This window comes from Lemur catta, chromosome 1 (genome assembly GCF_020740605.2).
Source record: "Lemur catta isolate mLemCat1 chromosome 1, mLemCat1.pri, whole genome shotgun sequence".
Taxonomy (NCBI): domain Eukaryota; kingdom Metazoa; phylum Chordata; class Mammalia; order Primates; family Lemuridae; genus Lemur; species Lemur catta.
This window is the reverse complement of record NC_059128.1, coordinates 90,063,090-90,083,622: the sequence shown is the minus strand read 5'-3', so window position 1 is coordinate 90,083,622 and position 20,533 is coordinate 90,063,090. Positions and strand designations below refer to the sequence as shown.

Below are 20,533 nucleotides of genomic sequence, written 5' to 3'. Positions count from 1 at the left end.
TGCCGAAATCTAGATTTGTGGAGCTTCCGAAAACTAGATTTTGCTGATTGTGTTCCTGTGGTAGTGTTGAACATGTTCTCCTGTTTACCGTACTTTTTGTAAATTGGTAAGTTGGTTGTAGGATCTAGAGGCTTGCTGTCAGGTTCAGGGCTACCCCCTACCATCACCACAACACACACAGCCACTTCATAGGTAGTATTGTATTCTTCCATTTGGATGCTCATAATATCTGGTTGTATCTTTTTGTGATGGTACAAATCAGTGATGATCCATACCCCATTAGCGGTTGCAAAGTGATGATATTCTAATTCTATCATTTCTTCTTCCTTTATTAGCTGGAATGTTTCTAGAAAGAAAAACTGTCATTTACTATTGGGTTACTCAGTGGTATCATTTACAAAGGAAAGCCAGGGGATGTATGTTTGATTCTTACCTTTTATTTACCAATCTTCAGAATAATGAACTGGTTCACTAGCATCTTTAACAGTAGCCAGTGGATTTTTAATTTGTTCTTTTTTCCTCCCTTAGATTCTTTTTGAACTTAAGGATTTGAGTATATTTAATATATTTCAGTCCACTGCAGTTATTATCCTTACTAATGCTCAAATTTTCCCATCTTGAGCTAGTGATAGTCTCTTCAAGTTGGCTCTTGAGTTTTTTCAACATGATCCTAGTAGTTTGATTGATTTATTGCCTTCTGGTATGTACAGATGTTCTACTTCCTGCTTCAGATCTATAATTAGCTATTTCTTCTTTTTATTGGTTAATGGTATTTCAAGACAATCTGGGTGGTAGGTGTGTTCATTGCTATTGAGTTCATTGTTTCTAGGTCTTTTCAGTGTACAGTGCTAGAAAATGTGTTTTAGTTTTTTGTTTTCTTTGTGGTGGTTTTAACTTTTAAGATAAAATAAATATTCTTACAAATAATACCAAATTAATCATTTCCTTTACCTGATAGTACACATACAACAGCCTTAGAATGATAATACCAATACCACCACCAATATGGGTACTGAAAATAAGGCTTTTTTCCCAATTATATATGTCATAAGGATGTTCCCCTCTACAGATGAACAAATTACTGTGTTATAGATTAGTTTTACTCTGTACGGTTATATCACCAACTGATACATATTTAGGTTGATTGTTTCATTTATTTACAATAGTTAGCTATTGCTTTTAAAATTTAATCTGTAATTTCTTGTGAATCTGTAATTTTTTTTGTTAGAAAATTTAATGTGATTTTATAATTACTTAAAAATTTACATGAATCCAAAGTCAAAGCTATGAAACAAGAGAGATTCAAAAAAAGTCTTCTTTGTCCAGTTCCCTGCCATCCTCTTATTTACTGATAACTTTTGAAAAGTTCATGGTTTATTCTTCCATTACTTTTAAAAATATAAATAAGGAGTATATTTGTATAGGGATGTATCTGTTTCAAGCTAGTCCTCAGGCTTTGACTTGAAGCTTAAATCTTTAGGCTTTAGCCTCTACGCAATTTGTTATATTAGATAGAATTTGGTTCAGATTCTACTTCTGTTAATTAATTACAATATCGTGAGTTTGGACAGGTTCTCTTAGTCAATTTCTGTCTATAAAATGAACATTTTTATTCCTACCTTCTAGATTTATGTAGGGATTAATCATAAATCCTGGCATGTAGTACATGTACAATTAGTGGTTATTTGTAGTATTTTCTAGCTTCAAAATACTAGGTACTTGAGAATTTTCTGGAAATGTTGCTCTAAAATGTTCTTGTTTGCTAATGCTTTAATTCTTAAAAATTTCTTCTAGTGTCAAGAACCTCTTTAGTCAGTGATAACATCATTCCTATTTCTTTTTCAATTTGCCTTTGCCCCTAATGTTTAACTAACCTGAAGGACCGTCCCTATTTTGTCATGTGAAATCTGTATACTTCTTGGGCTGGACGTAGTGGCTCACACCTGTAATCCTAGCACTTTGGGAGGCCAAGGCGGGGATATTGCTTGAGGTCAGGAGTTTGAGACTAGCCTGAGCAAGAGCGAGACCCCATCTCTACCAAAAATAGAAAAATTAGCTGGGCATGGTGGCACATACTGCCTATAGTCCCAGCTACTCTGCAACTCAGGAGGCTGAGGCAGAAAGATTGTTTGAGCCCAGGAGTTTGAGGTTGCAGTGAGCTATGATGATGCCTCTGCTCTCCAACCTGGGTGACAAGAGCAAGACCCTGTCTCAGGAAAAAAAAAAAAAAAAAAGAAAAGAAGGAGAGGAGGTAGAGGAGGGAGGAAGGGAAGGGAAAGAAGGAAGGAAATAAATAAATCTGTATACCTCTTAAAGGCAGATTTACTTCTGCCTCTTCCACAAAGCTATCTTTAGTACCTCTCTCCTATGTAGTGCTTTACCATTTAAAAAGAACTTTTTTTGTATCCATCATCTTAATGGTTTCAGTAGTAAAGACAGGATAAATACCTAGGTCCCATGGTGCTGGGTGTGGTATTCTTTTCAATAAATAACCCTACACTGCTAAATATTTTCTGAATTGTATTGTATTTAACATAGTGCTGAAGTTAAGCCCTTCAGATACATAAAAACAAGCAGTTCTGTCTTTCCAGCTAAAAATAGCAATCTTACACTACATTTCAACAAATTTTTGAGTACTTATTATGTGCCAAGCATTTCGTGTTTTCCGTGATGTTTACCCTATTGCCATATAGATAGTTCATGGTTTAAGGTTATGTTGAAGGTTTATTTTAAATCAGGTAGAATGCAGTGTTTACAAGTTAGGGGAAAGGAGGTCTTTTTACTTAGCACATATATGTACATATATTATAAGATATCCTAGGGGAAGGTAGTAGAATTGGGTATGTAGTAAACACTTGGGTTAACTGAAATATAAGTCCTAGACTTGTCTTTGGCTCTTAGTAGTCATTGCTGCTCCTAGGATGAAATGAAAATAATAAAGGGGCTTTTGTATGTCTTTTAGCATTTGACTAAGAATTGTAGATTCCACTACAAAGATAAACAACATGAGTACCTACTTATAGATCATTTGCTTCATTTCCATATATGAAATGTATTTTTTCAAGATAAACTCGAGTGGTTAATTTAAAAGGATGCTTTACATTTAATAAGTAAATGTTTTACATTCAATTGCTATATTCCTCATTCTGAAAAAAATCTGTATTCGGTGGGGGGGGAATTATTTTCAACTAAGTTACATATCATGTCTGTGCCTATATATCATTTGGACAGAAAAATTTCCCATCCTTTTTCTTGTACTTCTTGGCTTGTTTCTTTATTGCAAGGCTTTGGGGGCTTATTTAGACTTTTGGTTTAACCTTAGTAGTACTATGTTTGCTGCACATACTGCACAGTAAAACAAATTGGCACTTACATGTGGTTCATCTTTTCTACTAACCATGGTTGGTTTTGTGCTTGACCACCATTGTAATCAGTTTTGTTTTCTGGAAGCTGGGTCAGGCCCTTTTCCTAGGGACATTTAAGTATATGTAATACAGCTAGTATAACCACTATGTAGAAGAACTTAAATTATGAAACCCTTCAGAAGAATGTTTTGAATTATTAAGATAAATACCTAAAAATTCTTCAGCAAATAAGATAAGCCTACCAGTTACCTTAGTAACTAGAAATAACATTCTAATTGACAGGAACTAGAACAGAATTTTATTTTTTACACCGTAGTATTTTTTTTTAAGTTTTTCTTTCTTAAATAACAATTTGGACTTTTTTCTTGAACCTGTCAATGTTGCATCTCTAAGAAAAACTTGGAAGTGGTTTGCTGTTGGCATCATAGGTAGATTGGAGGGAGTCAAGTTGCATTCTTTAAGTTCATTTCTTCTACTTTTAAGTAAAAGTTAAGGCATCCTAGTTTATCCTTTCAAGAAAAATCACTAAGAGTTTGGAAGAAAAAGATTTATCCATAATTCGAGCATAAGTTATACTTCCCTTGGTACTACTGCCTACCACTCCACTGAAGTTGCAGCATTTTTCTTTCCTTTCCAAATGTTACAGATTAGAGATATAAAGTTTAAAAGTAAATTCCAGTAAAACAATTTATTAAGAGATTCTTAGAGGACAATATAAAAGATTTACAATGCTGTCAATTGGTGATTTACTTGTTCTGGACTATTTTACTTCCGGGCTTGTGGCTTAGGTTTTAAGTATTTTTAGTTTGCTTCATGTTGCTCTAGATATAAAAAATCAGTCATTCCCTAATTGGGCATTTATATGTTAACTTAGTCAAATATCATTTAAAATGCTTTCTTAGAAATCATGATTATTATCCAAATGCAATTTTGAGCATTGGTAAAATATTTGGTAAAATATTTGAAATTTTAAGGAAGGCGTGCTTTTATATAAATCTAAGATTGTGTTGCAAGATAAATATGCTATTTAAAGTTCTATTTAACATTTGAATTTTGCTTTAAGTCTTCTTTCACTGCTAGGGTGTGGCTCTAAGGCAGTGGTTCTCAAAGTGTCCTCTCTGGACCAGCAACATTAGCATCACCTGGAAACTTGGTAGAGATGCACATTTTCAAGCCTGATGCCAGACCTTCTGAATCAGAAACTCTGGGGTTGGTGCCCAGCAATCTGTGTTTTAACAAGTCCTCCAGGGGCTACTGATACATGCTCAAGTTTGAGAACCGCCGCTCTAAAGCTTTATGTGTGGTAATTTACAAGCTTCATACCACCTGACAATGCAATCTGCTTCTACTTAGCTTTTATTTTAAAAATTATAATTAAAATTTAAAACATTCCTTAAAATTTTTCCAGTTATTGAGATTATAATGCATATTACTTTACTTATTCTTTGTAGTCTTATATTTGGGAAAATGTGGGTTGGTATGATTGCTTCAGTGATTTTTGCAATATTTGCTCCATACAGTAAATAAAGCTCTTCCCCTTTGTGACATTCTTGGGTTTTTTTTGTTTGTTTGTTTCGGTTTGGATTTTTGGGTTTTGGGTTTGGTTTTTGTTGGTTTTTTGTGTGTGTGGGTTTTTTTTGTTTTTTTTTTTGGAGACAGAGTATCACTCTGTCGCCCTGGGTAGAGTGCTGCAGTGGCGACATCATAGCTGACTGCAACCTCTAACTCCTGTGCTCAAGTGATCCTCCTGCCTCAGTCTCCAAAGTAGGTGGGACTACAGGTGCATGCCACTGAGCTGGGCTAATTTTTCTATTTTTAGTAGAGATGGGGTCTCGTTCTTGCTCAGGCTGGTCTTGAACTCCTGAGCTCAAGCAATCCTCACACCTAGGCCTCCCAGAGTGCTAGGATTATAGGTGTGAGCCACCACACCCGGCTGACATTCCTGTTTTTAAGATAATACATTCTTAATTTTAGATTTAGTGAAGCTATCAAATATTTTGAAATTAAAATCATTTTTTAAAAAAATGAGTGGGTTACTTGTTTGGGTGAACCATAGCACAAATACCATTTTAAAATTGGCTGGCCACCAACTTATATGTGACAGCTGTGAATTCATTTTTAACAGATACTAAGAATGAATAATTTGAAACTGATTAGTAATTATCCTTCTCACGGCTGAGACGCTCAAAAAGGGAGTGTTGTTTGTTTGTTTTGTTTATTAATGTGCATTCAAACCCTTGAAAGTATATGTCTACAGGTTACACTTTCTGGTATTATTTTGATAATATGCCCTAAGAGTACCTGTGAACTGAGTGACATAAAATACATAATCAGGTCAGTCTTTTTATTGGCAGCTCCTTGATATGAGTAAGAGTTAGATTATATAAACTAAGTTTTTAATACTGAAACTAAATAATACAGCTTGTTCTTGATCTGATTATTGACAGATTTACCTGTTTCTTTTCTAAAATTGTACATACCAGACTTGTGCCACACATCTCTAAACAGGCTCAGGTTCTGATTGGAATATCCTATTTATTTGTTAGTGATAGGTATCCCTAATTAATATTATTAAATTATCTACCAATTTAACTTGACTGATTCTGTACTATTACTAAAAACTAGTTTTATGTGAATTCATTTTACATTTGATTATTCTTTGAATTTCAGGATGGTGAGGAAGAAGAAAATGAGAAAGGTATGTTTGATGCTAAGTAGAGTTTAAAAACTGCTGACTTTTAGAAAAACAGTAAATTGTATGAAAATAAAGTATTCCTTATTTGAAACCTTATTTTTGAAATGAGTTTATTTTCCAATTTATCTATTTAGTGAACTTAGTATCTTAATTTTATTTTTCAATTGATTTTAATTTTCTTTTGAACACTTAAGATATGTTCTATCTTAATGGTACATATCAGTTACTGTAGTGGGCAATGCTTTTTTTTTTTTTTTTTTTTTTTTTTTTGGTTAACCCAATTTTAATTTTATTTTTAAAATAACTTCTAGCGTACGGTAAGTTGATTAAATCCTTCAGACTGACACTGCAGTAACTCATACGTGCTTATTGGAGTCCCAGTGCTTAGCACACAATGAATTTTACAACTGGTCCTAAAAATAGTTGAATGACCAGGAAACTGACTTTGTGTTTGCTGCTTAGAGAAACTTTCAGACAGTTTTAGTGGTTTAGGAAAGCTGTCTCATCCAACACAATTACAGGGACAACAGTAGCAATATATGCGGTCGGTATGAGGTTGTGGAAGAGCTCTTGGACAGAAATCAAAGGATCCTACTGTGGACTGGAAAGGACATGGAGCAGGGTTCTAAGCAAGGCAGAATAAAAGGACTGGAAGCAAGGATGAAGTAAGCCGCTGACTGAAAATCTCACGTGCCTGAAGCCTTTCTATTTTGGGGGACGCAAGACATCTTTGAAAATGGTCATTGCAGACTGGACAGGATGAAGACTGGAATGCTATGGAGCAGGAGCATCTTCGGAGCCTTCTGTAGCAGTTTTCCACATGGTTCTGGACTACTCAAGCACTGAAGAGTGAAAAAGATGAGCCCCTGAAATACTCTGAAGACTGATTGATATCCTCAGACTGTGACCTTTCAAGAAGTCACCATGAGAGTTCTGAAGGTCATAAGGGTGAAATCCCAAGATGATATGAACATTGAAGAACAAATCTGCACACTTATCACTGTCCCATGGAGGAAAAAAAAATCTTCCATATGCCATTAACTTATAACCAGAAATGAAGAGCTGGGATCTTCAGGATGGAACCATTTTCTCGCTATTGTTGTTTGGTGTTTGTATGTAGCGATCATTTTTTCCATGAAGAATAAGTGATCCTGGGTAAAGGATTGTTTATGTTAGTTAATACCCTTGTGTTCTTTTTTTTTTTTTTCCCTAACCTTCCATCAGTGATAATAACTGGCTTTATATTTTCTAGGTCCTATTCTAGCTTATGAATATGAAATTGTTTAAACTTCTTGTTTTGCCATATTTATTCCTGTTAAATCCTCTTAGATATAGCAGGTTCTGGTGATGGTACACAAGAAGTATCTAAACCTCTTCCTTCAGAAGGGAACCTAGCTGAGGCTGATCACACAGCTCATGAAGAGATGGAAGCTAATGCGACTGTGAAAGAAGCTGAGGATGACAACATCTCGGTCACAATCCAGGCTGAAGATGCCATCACTCTGGATTTTGATGGTGATGACCTCCTAGAAACAGGTAAAAATGTGAAAATTACAGATTCTGAAGCAAGTAAGCCAAAAGATGAGCAGGACGCCATTGCACAGAGCCCGGAGAAGGAAAGCAAGGATTATGAGATGAATGCGAACCATAAAGATGGTAAGAAGGAAGACAGCGTGAAGGGTGATCCTGTCGAGAAGGAAGCCAGAGAAAGTTCTAAGAAAGCAGAATCTGGAGACAAAGAAAAGGATACTTTGAAGAAAGGGCCCTCGTCTACTGGGGCCTCTGGTCAAGCAAAGAGGTTTGTTTTTCTATGTCAGTTCTTTACGATACTGAATTCCAGCATTCAATAAGATCACTCTACATTAAGGGGGTGGCTTCAAGAACATGTACAGTAATTAGTGTCTTATGATCCTGCCTATAATATTTTTGACCGTCATAAGTTACTTTAAAAAAAAATATCAAGATCTTCGTAATATGCAGTGTGTCCTACTGATTGCATTGTCGAATTGTCAGCATATATTTGGTTTTTTTGTTGGTTTTTTTTTTTTCAAATTGACAATTTTTTTGTGTTTTATTTTTAAAAATCCTTGTGATGATGGTTAATGAACAACTATCAGTTCTAAGAACACACAATGAAGTCAAGTCCCAGTCCTGAAATCTGGAGAAGATGGCCATATATCCACTGAATAGAATTGTCAGAAAATCTAGATCTTCAGGCATCTTGGGGAAAATCAGTGCAAGAATCCTAAGGGAATCATTTGTTCAAATAACCTAATCTAGGCCTTTGGAATTCTTAATATGTATGAATAGCACTAGTTTGAAATGTAGTCGATATCAAGCTGTTCGATTTTTTTTGGTTTTTGTTTTGGTTTTTTTGATTTCAATTTTCTTCTGGTGATTTGCCTCTTTAGCTCTTCAAAGGAATCTAAAGACAGCAAGACATCATCTAAAGATGACAAAGGTAATGGATTTTTTTCCTATTTCTTTCAGTGGTAACACTGCGTATTTTCATTAAAAAGTAGTAGTTGCCTGGTGGTGTTTTGTTTGACATTTAGTCCTTAAACATTTTATTGACAGACTAGAAACTTTGGATGGCCTTTATGTAAACTATGGAATTATACAGATTATAGCAAACTCTGATTGAAGCATTACTTTTTACTTATTTTGTAAACTGGTATGAGTATATTAAAAGCTCATTTGCTAGGGAACGCTTACCTGGTGTGTTCTAAGGAACTGTATTGAACGTTAATAGATACTTCATTTTCTACCGTCGTAATTTCAGAAGTATTTTATCTTTAGTTGCAGTCATTTGTAACCACTATATATCACCACAACCGTTCCCTGTTCTGTCTAGTAGGAAATGTGCTATAAATGATACTTGTGTATATTTGTGGAGTATAGTATTTAAAAGAAAATCAATCTCTAACATTTGGTTTCACTTTCTTCATTCTTTAAAACAAGGCACACTTCTGTTAACATAGCCAATGTACAGTATTTTAATTCTTTAGAATTTACTTCCTAATTTGACCTATTTTGGATTGATGTTGTCTCATGTAAGAAAGTGATTTTATTTTAAATTCCCATATGTTTCAAGGTGCAATATTTGATTGCTTTCTGTTATTGGGAAATCTCTGGTTATCTCATGCCCATGAGCCATAGTTTCATCTTGTACATGTGCTGTGTCTACTTGAAAAATATTTATTTTCTACAAAAGCATTTTAAGGGAAGATATACCATTTGGATACTGCAGAGTTTTATAATACCTCCTGAGAATGGAAAAAAGGTTTATGTGTCCTCTGTGGTTTATTTAGTGTGTTTTGTTGGTATATTTTAATAGTTGGAAATTATGATGATTTGATTTAGTGATTGACATTTGGAATACCCTCATGCTCTTACAGTTTTGGTTAATGGATAAGATACAATAAATTTATAAAATTTTATACTTTAAATTTAGAAGCATAGTAGTCTTGCTTAAATAGTATGCTTTTTTCCGTATTATTTTAAGTTGTTTTTCTATAATTAGAAAAGTACCAGGGCCCAGATGTTATTGGTGACATAAAAGTTACACAAACTTTGAGTTAAGATATAATAATGTAAAACAAATCCTTCGCTGAATGCCCTTCTTACAAATTGGAAAACATCAACCATTAATATTTAAAATATGTGTTGTCTCTCCCTGCAAGTCTCACTGAGAGTAGTTTTTCAACTGTTAACATTTGTGTCATGTGATTTTTTTAAAGCATTGGAAATTTTTTTCTTTCTATATAACATAACATGAAATTATAGAAATTATTCCTTTTAATTGCTTATATTCTATCTCTCTTAAAGTAAGAGTTGTTTTCCAGATAAAGTCAAATGAATGAAATTCCCCTTTTATCATGGCACATTTTGATGCAAAACACTAAAGGATGACTGAGTAGGCTTATATTTTAAGATATGGCAACTCTGTGAAATCATAATTTGTGTGTGGAAATAGTACAGAAATGATTCATATTATTTAACTATTCTACAGGATTTTGAGATCTCTCGTTTTAATCTTGTAGTTTTGTTTTAGAATATTGGTTTTTATTGAATCCAGAGTTATCCAGCTATATATAATTCCCATTTTCTCTTACCCTTTTTCTAATAGAGAATGAAGATGAACTTGTTGGTTAGTCTTTGTTATTAACCATTTAAATTCTTGAAAAGTTTATCCCTTGCTCTGACTTTTTCCCTCTTCCACTCCAGTTTCTCTAGATCTAAAGCCCACAATGGATGTGGCAGTTAAAGCAGTTTGTTCATTCATAAATGACTGCTTCCTGGTTGAGTGTATTCAGTGCAGTGATAGAATGTAAATTGCTAAAACTTAACAGCAGAAGTCTAAGATATGTCTTCTTTGACTTAAAACTCATACAATAGGAAGTATGCAAATATTCATATTTGTTTTCTAACTGGTTATCTGTTATCTTTAATTTTAACAATAGCAAATTCATAGGATTTTGAATATAGTAAGGTCATACTATCAAAATTAAATAAAAAGATTTTACAGTTTTAAAAGAACATGGCCCTTATAATTATGCAAAAAATATGATTAAGAAATTTAAACATCTGATATTAAATCTGTTCTAGGAAGTACAAGTAGTACTAGTGGTAGCAGTGGAAGCTCAACTAAAAATATCTGGGTTAGTGGACTTTCATCTAATACCAAAGCTGCTGATTTGAAGAACCTCTTTGGCAAATATGGAAAGGTACATTCTTTTTACCTTTTTACCCATCTTTCTAGTATCTGTATTTGAAATGGGGATTGTATTGAAACAGTATTATGTAAAATTTTTCTAATTTCTTTTATCTCTCAGAACTGTTTAGACATAATTATTGAGTTGTGTGGCAGATTAGGTTTAGGGGTTAAATTGGGTTTCATCTTTTAATCTCACTCGCTTGAAGTGAGTTTTACATCATCATGATTTTTTTTTTTAGCACCTAGCGTGAAGTCTAGCACACTGGTAAAGCTGATTTGGTCATCTTGAAAATATAGTTAGACTAGAGTTAGGCAATGGGGTATATAATTAGAGGGGGGTGGAAGCAGATATAATCTCTGCTATCATAGAGATTCTAGTCCAGTGATGGAGAAAAATATAAAACTGGTAAAAAATATATATATATAAACTTAAGAACTTTTCATAAGTGCTATGAAGGAAAAATGCAGGGCATGAAGAGAAGTAAGGGAGGCTTTACTATGGTTAGTTCATCAGGAAAAGTTTCTGTGGTAGTTAAGGGGAGACAAAGGAAGAGAAGTAGTCAAAGAATATTCAGTTAATAGCTATTGTATTGAATGGCAATTGATCTGTATCCCTTAGGGCACTCAATACTTTCTATTTACATTATAGTTTTTCGTATATATTTAACCTACTCCAGTGTGAGCTCTTTGAGGGCAGGGACCTTATTTACTGTATTTTGTGTCCACATCATAGGCTTTCAAATATTTATTGAATTAATAACCAGTATTGGTAAATAGCCATTAATGAATATCACAAAAATCTGTCCTGTTGATTTTAGGAGATTTTTCTCCTTTAATGAATTGTCTGAGCAGGAAGAAGATTGTTGTAGGTGTCAGATATAGAACACAGAATTGTGGTTCCATGATCGACTGTTACATTTTTCATTCTGTTTTCAACAATGTGTTGTTAGAGATGTGAAAACAATATTTTAATGTTGGTATTTATTAGGACTACAGCTATATAATGATACTATTCACTTGATAACAAAACCTTGAGCTTAAAAATTAAATTGCTATGGGGCGAAATCAGCCATACCTAGACTTGAAATAAAAGCTGATAGTTTCCAGCCACCCACACTTTAAATCCTCCTAAATTCCCTGTTCACCTTTTCCTGGCATTGTCTTTGTTCTTCTTTGTTCAGCACTAGATTGTTCTCTCTCACTTTTATTCCCATCCATCCCTTCTCTGTCTCTCTTAACTAGCCATTTTAAAGAATTGAAATTATTTTTTACTTTTGTATTGATATAAATTTTAAAAGCACATAGATGCAAGGTGTTGTCTTTGAAGTCTTAGGGTGTGTTTTTAAGTCTACTTTTTTACGTGTGACTGGTTCTTTACTAATTTTTTAAAGATAAGCAGCTCATTATAGGAAACTGCTAATACTTTAAAATATCTAGAAACTGATTTTTTCTCTAGGAGATTTAGGATGAGCCTATAATAGGGATGTTTTGGCCAAATCCAATTTATTTGCTTTTGTTAATTGTGTGAATACTTCATTGGTGTGACTAGTTGTGTTTTGGCTATGTATTTGGGAGGAGAAAATAAATAAGTGTGTGTGTGTGTGTGTGTGTGTGTGTGTGTCAGTCAAGTAGGTTAAATTGCCTTTTGACACTTTATAATGTTCCTGTGAATATTTGCTAAGTAGTTATGGGTAAGGTAAATGGTAATCATAAGAATATAAAACAATAACATATATCCTGAATTAATATATATCCTTTAATTTGACATCTCAGTTTTGAACGTTCATCTATTTGGAAATGTGTGTAGTTGTAAAACTTCTAAAGTGCAATCTCATTTTATAGGTTCTGAGTGCAAAGGTAGTTACAAATGCTCGAAGTCCTGGGGCAAAATGCTATGGCATTGTAACTATGTCTTCCAGCACAGAGGTGTCCAGGTGTATTGCACATCTTCATCGCACTGAGCTACATGGACAGCTGATTTCTGTTGAAAAAGTAAGCTTGCCTAACTGTTTGTCAAAGTGGGGTTACTTTGATGGCTAGTAATTCTCAACTTCAAGATGTTAACACGAGCAGGAAGTAGAGTTACCAATGATTCTTATGTTTTTATGTATATCTTTTTACTTTATAATTTCTGTCTTTTCCAAATTTTCTGCCATCAAGATACTTTTTATAATCATAAAAATGTAACTTTAAAGCTTATAAGCTTTTTTCTGGTTTGAATCTTTCAGGTAAAAGGTGATCCTTCTAAGAAAGAAATGAAAAAAGAAAATGATGAAAAGAGTAGTTCACGAAGTTCTGGAGATAAAAAAAATATGAGCGATAGAAGTAGCAAGTAAGGGTTTTTGGTTTATTTGATAAGCAGATAGACTTTTTTGGTACATTATGGAGTACTCATTCTATTTTCTTGTCTGGCGTGGTAATGAGCAGGACACAAGCCTCTGTCAAAAAAGAAGAGAAAAGATCGTCTGAGAAATCTGAAAAAAAAGAAAGCAAGGATGCTAAGAAAACAGAGAGTAAAGATGAGACGAATGATAATGGAGCAAGTGGCCAAACTTCAGAATCGATTAAAAAAAGTGAAGAAAAGAAAAGAATAAGTATGCTATGTATCTTTCTTTTTAATCCCTTTCTAATGAATCATACCACTTAATATTTACCGTGGGAGGGAAAACTTGAGATTACAATCTAGATAACTGTTTAAACTTTGTTGTTACTATGGTAGAAAGGAGGTTTAGTAGGACAAACTGCCTTCTCCTTTTCTACTCTTGGGAAACAGCTGTGTTCTTCCAGCTGAGCTCCTTTTACTGTTAAAACTGGGCTGACTTAAAATAGTCATTGATTTATAGTATTGAGTTAGGATCTTGTGGTGTCACTAAAAATATTTATATTAGTAGATTGAACTGTTTAAAAAGCTGTTTGCATTTAAGTTCTCACAGAATAAGTAGGTTTTTTATTTCATGTATTGGTTTGTGAATATCTGGCTAAGAATCAGCATTTTTTACATATATATAGTCTTTTTCAATTAAATTTCTTTTAGACATTGGTTTATCTAAATTTTATTTCCTTAGGTTCAAATAGTCCAGGACGTATGGTAATATTAGACCAAACTAAAGGAGATCATTGTAGGCCATCAAGAAGAGGAAGATTTGAGAAAGTAAGTCTCTGGGAAGAATACTATTTCATCTGTTTATATAAGAAGTTAATTCTGTTTTTCTATAAACGTTTTTGCTTCTATGCTAGAAAACCTATGAAAAAGGAAATGTTGCTAGTCATTTGAACTTTTTAAATGACCAGCTAGCTATACTTGAAAAACACTTGAAAATACTTGGAAAATAAAACCCCAAATTATTTTAACTTCTAGTCCTCCTCTTAAAATTTTTTTCTATAGATTCATGGAAGAAGCAAGGAAAAGGAGAGAGCTAGCTTAGACAAAAAATGGGACAAAGACTACAGAAGGAAAGAGATTTTACCTTTTGAAAAGATGAAAGAACAAAGATTGAGAGAACATTTAGTTCGTTTTGAAAGACTGAGGCGAGCAATGGAACTTCGAAGGTATGAAAGGAGTCTATTTTATACCTGACTTTAAATATAGGTGCATCTTTAACATTAGTTATAAGCTAAATTTCTGGAAATTCTACTCCCACAGAAAACTGTTTGCCACTTTAAAGAAATACAGTAGCATCTAATCATTTCTTAAGTTTGCATAGCACTTCGTAATTTACAAAGTACTTTTCTATCTGTTATCTCCAGCTCAACAGTTCTATAAGATTAGGCATGCCCATTATATAGTTGAAAAAAATGGAGGCCCAGAGAGGCTACATGACTCTTCCAATGCTACCTGGCTAATGAGTGGCAGAGTCGGGACTCAGACCCAAGCCTTCTGACTCCAAGTCCAATGCTCTTTCCTCTACTCCAAAATTGCTGCCATTAAAAAAAACAAAAAACAAAAAGACCCAAACCGAAACAAAAAAACCCTATGATTTTAAAGGAAAAATTGATTTTGAGATGAGATAGTTTGAAAGTAAGATGCAATATTCAAATACTGTGTTGAAATTTTAAAAACAAATTTAGCAAAAATTGATTGTTGTTTGGATTGGTGCCCAAGTGAAGGAAGATTTGCCCTCTGGTATTCAAACTCTATCCCAAAGCAAGTATTCTCTTTAAAACAAACAAATGGAAAACACAGAGAAAACCAAGATGTTTCTATTTTTAGTGGCAATACCTCAACAGTTCATCATAAGTGCCTGTTTACTTTTGTGTATCAATTTTTGGATGCCACTTAAAATATTCTTCAGAACGTGTTTTATAGTATATTTTTTCAAATGTTAACCTGGCTTGTCCAGAGGACACTTTAATGATGGAATTTCATCTATTCATTCACAAGAGTGAGTGGAACTACAGGAGATACTTTTAGCAACTTAGGTAATACTGTATGATGATTGCCATACAACTTTACTAAAAGGATAGAATCCTTGCAGCACTCGAAACCCATTTCCCCTTTTTAAAGATGAAATCCCAATGTGCTTAGCTTCCCAATTATTTAGTTGACAACAGATTGGGAGGAGAAGGGGAATGGAAAAGCAGCTAGAGCAGCGATTCTCAAATCTATCAGGCCAACATCCTTCTTATATAAACAATGTTGCTCTGCCCTCTTTGTTCTCCTGAAGTGAAATTGATGTATAACATACCTACCTATACAGATAATTTCCCCAAAATTGGTAGAATGATTCAATTGTAATATAAAGGAGAAATAAAAGTAATTTATAAAAAAACATATATTCCAGATGTGAATGTTTAGGCATGACTCTAGAAGACTTAATGAAGTAGTCCCCTGTTTGCATTCCTATTTAGACTCACTGAGAATGTGACAGCTACAAATACAAACCGATATTGGTATGTTGTATAGGTGAGTCAAATGCCAGGCATGGTGTTGACATTATGGCATGATTTCTGAAATGGGGAGCAACTCTTGGTAAAGTTCTCAAAAAAGTATAATTTTCCCTCTGTTTACATGGAGTTGCATTATAGAAATTTTATTGTATATAAATCCCTACCACAGCAAACAAGCCTAGCGCTTATTAAAAACAGAATTAAGTTCTAGACTCAGATGTTATTTTTTCAAGGTGTTTTGTTGTTTTTTAATGACATGAATGCCCATTGAGGCATCTGAAAAGTGTGAATAGTATTAGACAGTTTTTGTTGTGTAGGACTACCCTGACGATTTCATGCATCATGTTTAGATTCCTTGGTCCCTACCCACTAAATGCTAGTATCAGCCCCATAATCATTGTGATAATTAAAAATGCTCCATCTATTTCCATAGTGGTGCTGACCCATTGAGAACCATTGGGTTGCTAGAGGAAAACATGCTGATAGACCAAAAAAAGTACACTGACCGCCTTAGAGTGAGGAAATGACAGAAACACTACTAAAAGTCTAATACAATGACATAATTCAGTTCAGCAAACAATTGAATTCTGACTCAGAAAAGTATACCCAGAGCCATGTATTATGGGCCGGTAAACACTCCAAAAGAGCCCTTCAGGGCACCATTTTGTTATATGTAGAATTTGCTATAATTGATGTTCATGGTTGTGATCCGAAGTCATCAAAATAAAGTATATACCTCGTTTAAGGACAGAATATATAATAAGGACATTGGAAGTTTTTCTATCAAAAACAATTAATAGAAACTATAGTTTTGTAAATTCATATACATAGAATATCTCCTTTCAACCTGTCAATTAATGGGCTATTATTACAGTGATTTTTATTTAAACAGTAATCATCTATAAGGCAACTAACAATCTTATAAATAAATAACTACTGGAATCTGTTTAAAGTTTCATTTTGAGTTCTCTTTCCAATTACATTAAAACTACTTAGACTGAGTTGAAGTTTAAAATTGCCAACCTGAAGGAAAAATTCAAATTCAACAGCTATTCTCTTTCACCCAGTGCTAGCATAATTTAAGTATTTCTAAATACTGATTTTTGTTAGACGAAGAGAGATTGCAGAAAGAGAGCGTCGAGAGCGAGAACGCATTAGAATAATTCGTGAACGGGAAGAACGGGAACGCTTACAGAGAGAGAGAGAGCGCCTAGAAATTGAAAGGCAAAAACTAGAGAGAGAGAGAATGGAACGCGAACGCTTGGAAAGGGAACGCATTCGTATTGAACAGGTGCAGTCAGAAAATCTTTTCATCTTAAATAACTCACCTTTTTCAAACACTGTCATTTTTGCCCTAAAATTTGCTTTACTTGTTGTAAAGCTTCTATAGAATGAGTTTAGCTAACGATCATTTAAGTATCCCTGAAAGATAACAATGAATTAGATACTAGTTAAAAATACATTTAGTAGTGACTTTATTCTAGATAATTGGTAATAACTCTAGCTCTGCAATATCATGGCAGCCTAATAGTCTGAGCATAGGACTATGAGTCCAGAGTAGTTGTAATCCAGGCTCTGTCACTATCCCAGTCTTAGAAAGTAATAACTATTTCCTTACATATTTTAGTGGGAATGATTTCTCAAGGCTAGAAGGAAATAATGCCTCTCTGTGCAGAATTGCAACTCAGGGTTTTAAGGCACTTAGTCTCCATACATATCAAGAACTATGTTTCTAGTTCTCATTAGGTGCTTTTGTTTTAGTCAAGTGATGAAACAAAACTGACCTTCCCAAATACTTGCCACCTTTCACATCCAATCCCTGTTATTTCTAATGTTGCAGAACAATAGCCATAGCCTAGATTATTGAAGTCACATTTATTTATTTGTCCCAGGTGTGTGTTTTGCCTGGTGCTTGCCTATGCAGTGTCTTTATGGCAAGATTAAAACAAGGTTGCACATGTACTTAACTTCTGTTTTCATTTTGCATTGGTTGGTTCTTCCTTCTGTGTTGTCTGAAGGAACGTCGTAAGGAAGCTGAACGGATTGCCCGAGAGCGAGAGGAACTCAGAAGGCAACAGCAGCAGCTTCGTTATGAACAAGAAAAAAGGAATTCTTTGAAACGCCCACGTGATGTAGATCATAGGTAGTTGCTTATTTTCTTCTTTCATAGTTACACTTGATATCTTATTCCGTTTAAGCTGAGACTAGAGAAGGAGGAAGTCTGGGCTCCAGTCACTGGGAGGGGAGATCTGTCCTGGTGCCTTGTCAAGTAGGAGCTGTCTGCTCTTCTTTCCCGTTCCCTCTTTCTGACGCCAAAGGCTTTTAATTATGACTGGAAACACATTGTCATAGTAGGCTCCAATGATGGTTCTCAAACTCAGAACCATTTTGAAAGTTCTCATGGGACAGTGCAGTAAGTGCAAAAATGGAAGCCATAAACTGGGGAAGACTGAAATCTAGGTTCTCTTGTGTGTTTGCATTCATGCTTCTTAGTAGATTTAAAAATACAAATATATCCATTTGATTTTTTATGAGATTCAGTTTATTGTGTGGAGAAATAGATGGAATAAGTGATTTGTGCTTGGCACTTAGCTCTCTGACCTTTTCCAAAATTGAGGATAACTGAAGAGGTTATAGACTGCTGGTTAGAATTTTATTATAAAATGGTTTCAAGTATTTTATCTTATTTGTCTTTCCCATGTAATAATTTTGAAACAGGCAGTTTTTCAACTACTTTTCTCTCCTGTTAAATTCCTCTAACACTATATGACTTTACATAATTTAACCATTAATTCTTTGCTAGCTTGTACTCCTAACCGAATGTATTGTGTCTTGAGTTTATTAGCCCTCTTGTGTTCACAGTTCTAACATGTGGTATGTATTACTCCAAGTAAGTATTGTTTGATTATTGTAAAACTAATTTATATAAATGAGCAAATATTTCTCTTCAAGGCGAGATGATCCTTACTGGAGCGAGAATAAAAAGTTGTCTCTAGATACAGATGCACGATTCAGCCATGGATCTGACTACTCTCGCCAACAGAACAGATTTAATGACTTTGATCATCGAGAGAGGGGCAGGTTTCCTGAAAGTTCAGCAGTGCAGTCTTCATCTTTTGAAAGGTAGATAGAGATGTTGAAAAGTTGTTATATTTAGTATATGAGCCTTGTGAGTGATAATTCTGGTTCTCCATTAAAATCTTAATTAAGAAGTACGGGTCAGAACTGAATGTTCAGAACAAATTATATGTTTGGTTTTTGTTTTTGTTAATGGAAATTCAGTATTCAGAATTAATTAAATAGGCCACCATAACAAGGTTAGGTTGGGTTTATCTTCTTACCTTTAAAAATTTAAAACTGAGTGGGAGCATTGTTCGCTTTGGATGTGCTTCATCTGTTATGAACAGCAAAATATCCTGCGGGTAGGTAATGGCTTGATGTCATTTCTCCTGGATGCTAAAAAAATCAATCTTCATGCTAGGCATTTAGCTCAGTTTAAAAGAAAATGAGTTATTATAATCAGTAACTGTAGCTAACTGTAGCTCTTTTGGTGTCTTTGCCTTAGGTTCATTTTTACAGATGGTATCATCATTACAGGCTATGCAAAAATAGTTAAGAATTGAGATCAAGTAAGTACTTCTTTGGACCTATGTTCTTTGTTTCTAATCACTAGGAGGGAACGCTTTGTCAGTCAAAGTGAAGGGAAAAAGACACGACCTACTGCACGAAGAGAAGATCCAAGCTTTGAAAGGTATCCCAAAAATTTCAGTGACTCCCGAAGAAATGAACCTCCGCCACCAAGAAATGAACTTAGAGAATCCGACAGGCGAGAAGTGCGAGGGGAGCGAGACGAAAGGAGAACAGTGATCATTCATGATAGGCCTGATATCACTCACCCCAGACATCCTCGGGAAGCAGGGCCCAATCCTTCTAGACCAACTACCTGGAAAAGCGAAGGAGGCATGTCCGCTGACAAACGGGAAACAAGGTATTCGTGTACTTTCTAATGCCTCCCTAGTGGTATATAATACGTTTGGGTAAAAAAAAAAAAAATGATTGTATTAAAGTTTTGGTCATGTATGTTTTTGTGTTTTGTGTAACAGAGTTGAAAGGCCAGAACGATCTGGAAGAGAAGTATCAGGACACAGTGTGAGAGGCGCTCCGCCTGGGAGTCGCAGTAATGCGTCCGGCTACGGAAGCAGAGAAGGAGACAGGGGAGTCATCACAGACCGAGCAAGCGGAGCACAGGTAAGTGCTGAGCAAGGGTTACCGTCCACTCTTGAGGCATTAACTTAGAGGACTTAGGAGCTACTGTGTAGATACAGTATCATTTAATGTGGCCTAAATTAGATTGGAATGACTGTCAGTACTTAAACATTGGTAGTTCAAAGAGGTAGGATGCTAGCCTTAAAATATTTCATTTTTATTAAACTTCCTATTGAAATTTAAGAATTGTTATATTTTGTAAATGAGTCTTCCTAATGACGGCTTTGGTTTTACTTCTTTTTAAGAAATTGAGGCTTTCCAACTGGATCAGAAATCTTTGGCCCCCATTTATGTTTCTGTTTCACTTTTTCCTTTTCTTTTTTAAATATTCTTCTTTCTCTCCTACCTCATGGAGTAGCTTAAAGTGTAGAATTGAAATAAAACTTTTGTCTATTTTTTGTCCTCTTATTTCTAAAGGTAGGTGAGTGGAATGTTTTATATTTTTTAATTACTTTTTGTCTTGTGACATTTACTGGCTTGAATATTTTGTAAGTTGAATGAGCTGGACAGAGAAAATTATCTTCATCTCTTAGTAACTCAAATGAGCAAAAACCTTTTGCCTAATTTAAAATCATTCTACTGATAAAAAAAACTGGTGATGTG

General features: G+C 34.4%; 1 protein-coding gene across 2 annotated transcripts in view; it reads left to right on the top strand.

Moving 5' to 3' along the window:
* Nucleotides 1-20,533, top strand: part of SLTM (SAFB like transcription modulator) — a 42,180-nt gene that overhangs the window by 17,439 nt on the left and 4,208 nt on the right. The window contains exons 6-19 of one of the 2 annotated variants that reach the window (XM_045530304.1): nucleotides 6,036-6,063; nucleotides 7,444-7,858; nucleotides 8,472-8,521; nucleotides 10,669-10,787; nucleotides 12,620-12,769; nucleotides 13,006-13,109; nucleotides 13,205-13,371; nucleotides 13,843-13,928; nucleotides 14,163-14,326; nucleotides 16,775-16,955; nucleotides 17,683-17,807; nucleotides 18,617-18,787; nucleotides 19,338-19,652; nucleotides 19,768-19,912. In XM_045530304.1, the coding sequence (XP_045386260.1) occupies nucleotides 6,036-6,063; nucleotides 7,444-7,858; nucleotides 8,472-8,521; nucleotides 10,669-10,787; nucleotides 12,620-12,769; nucleotides 13,006-13,109; nucleotides 13,205-13,371; nucleotides 13,843-13,928; nucleotides 14,163-14,326; nucleotides 16,775-16,955; nucleotides 17,683-17,807; nucleotides 18,617-18,787; nucleotides 19,338-19,652; nucleotides 19,768-19,912 (2,220 nt within the window). Of the gene's footprint in view, nucleotides 1-6,035; nucleotides 6,064-7,389; nucleotides 7,859-8,471; nucleotides 8,522-10,668; nucleotides 10,788-12,619; nucleotides 12,770-13,005; nucleotides 13,110-13,204; nucleotides 13,372-13,842; nucleotides 13,929-14,162; nucleotides 14,327-16,774; nucleotides 16,956-17,682; nucleotides 17,808-18,616; nucleotides 18,788-19,337; nucleotides 19,653-19,767; nucleotides 19,913-20,533 lie in introns of both variants that reach the window. The other variant, XM_045530296.1, reaches the window with a different exon arrangement.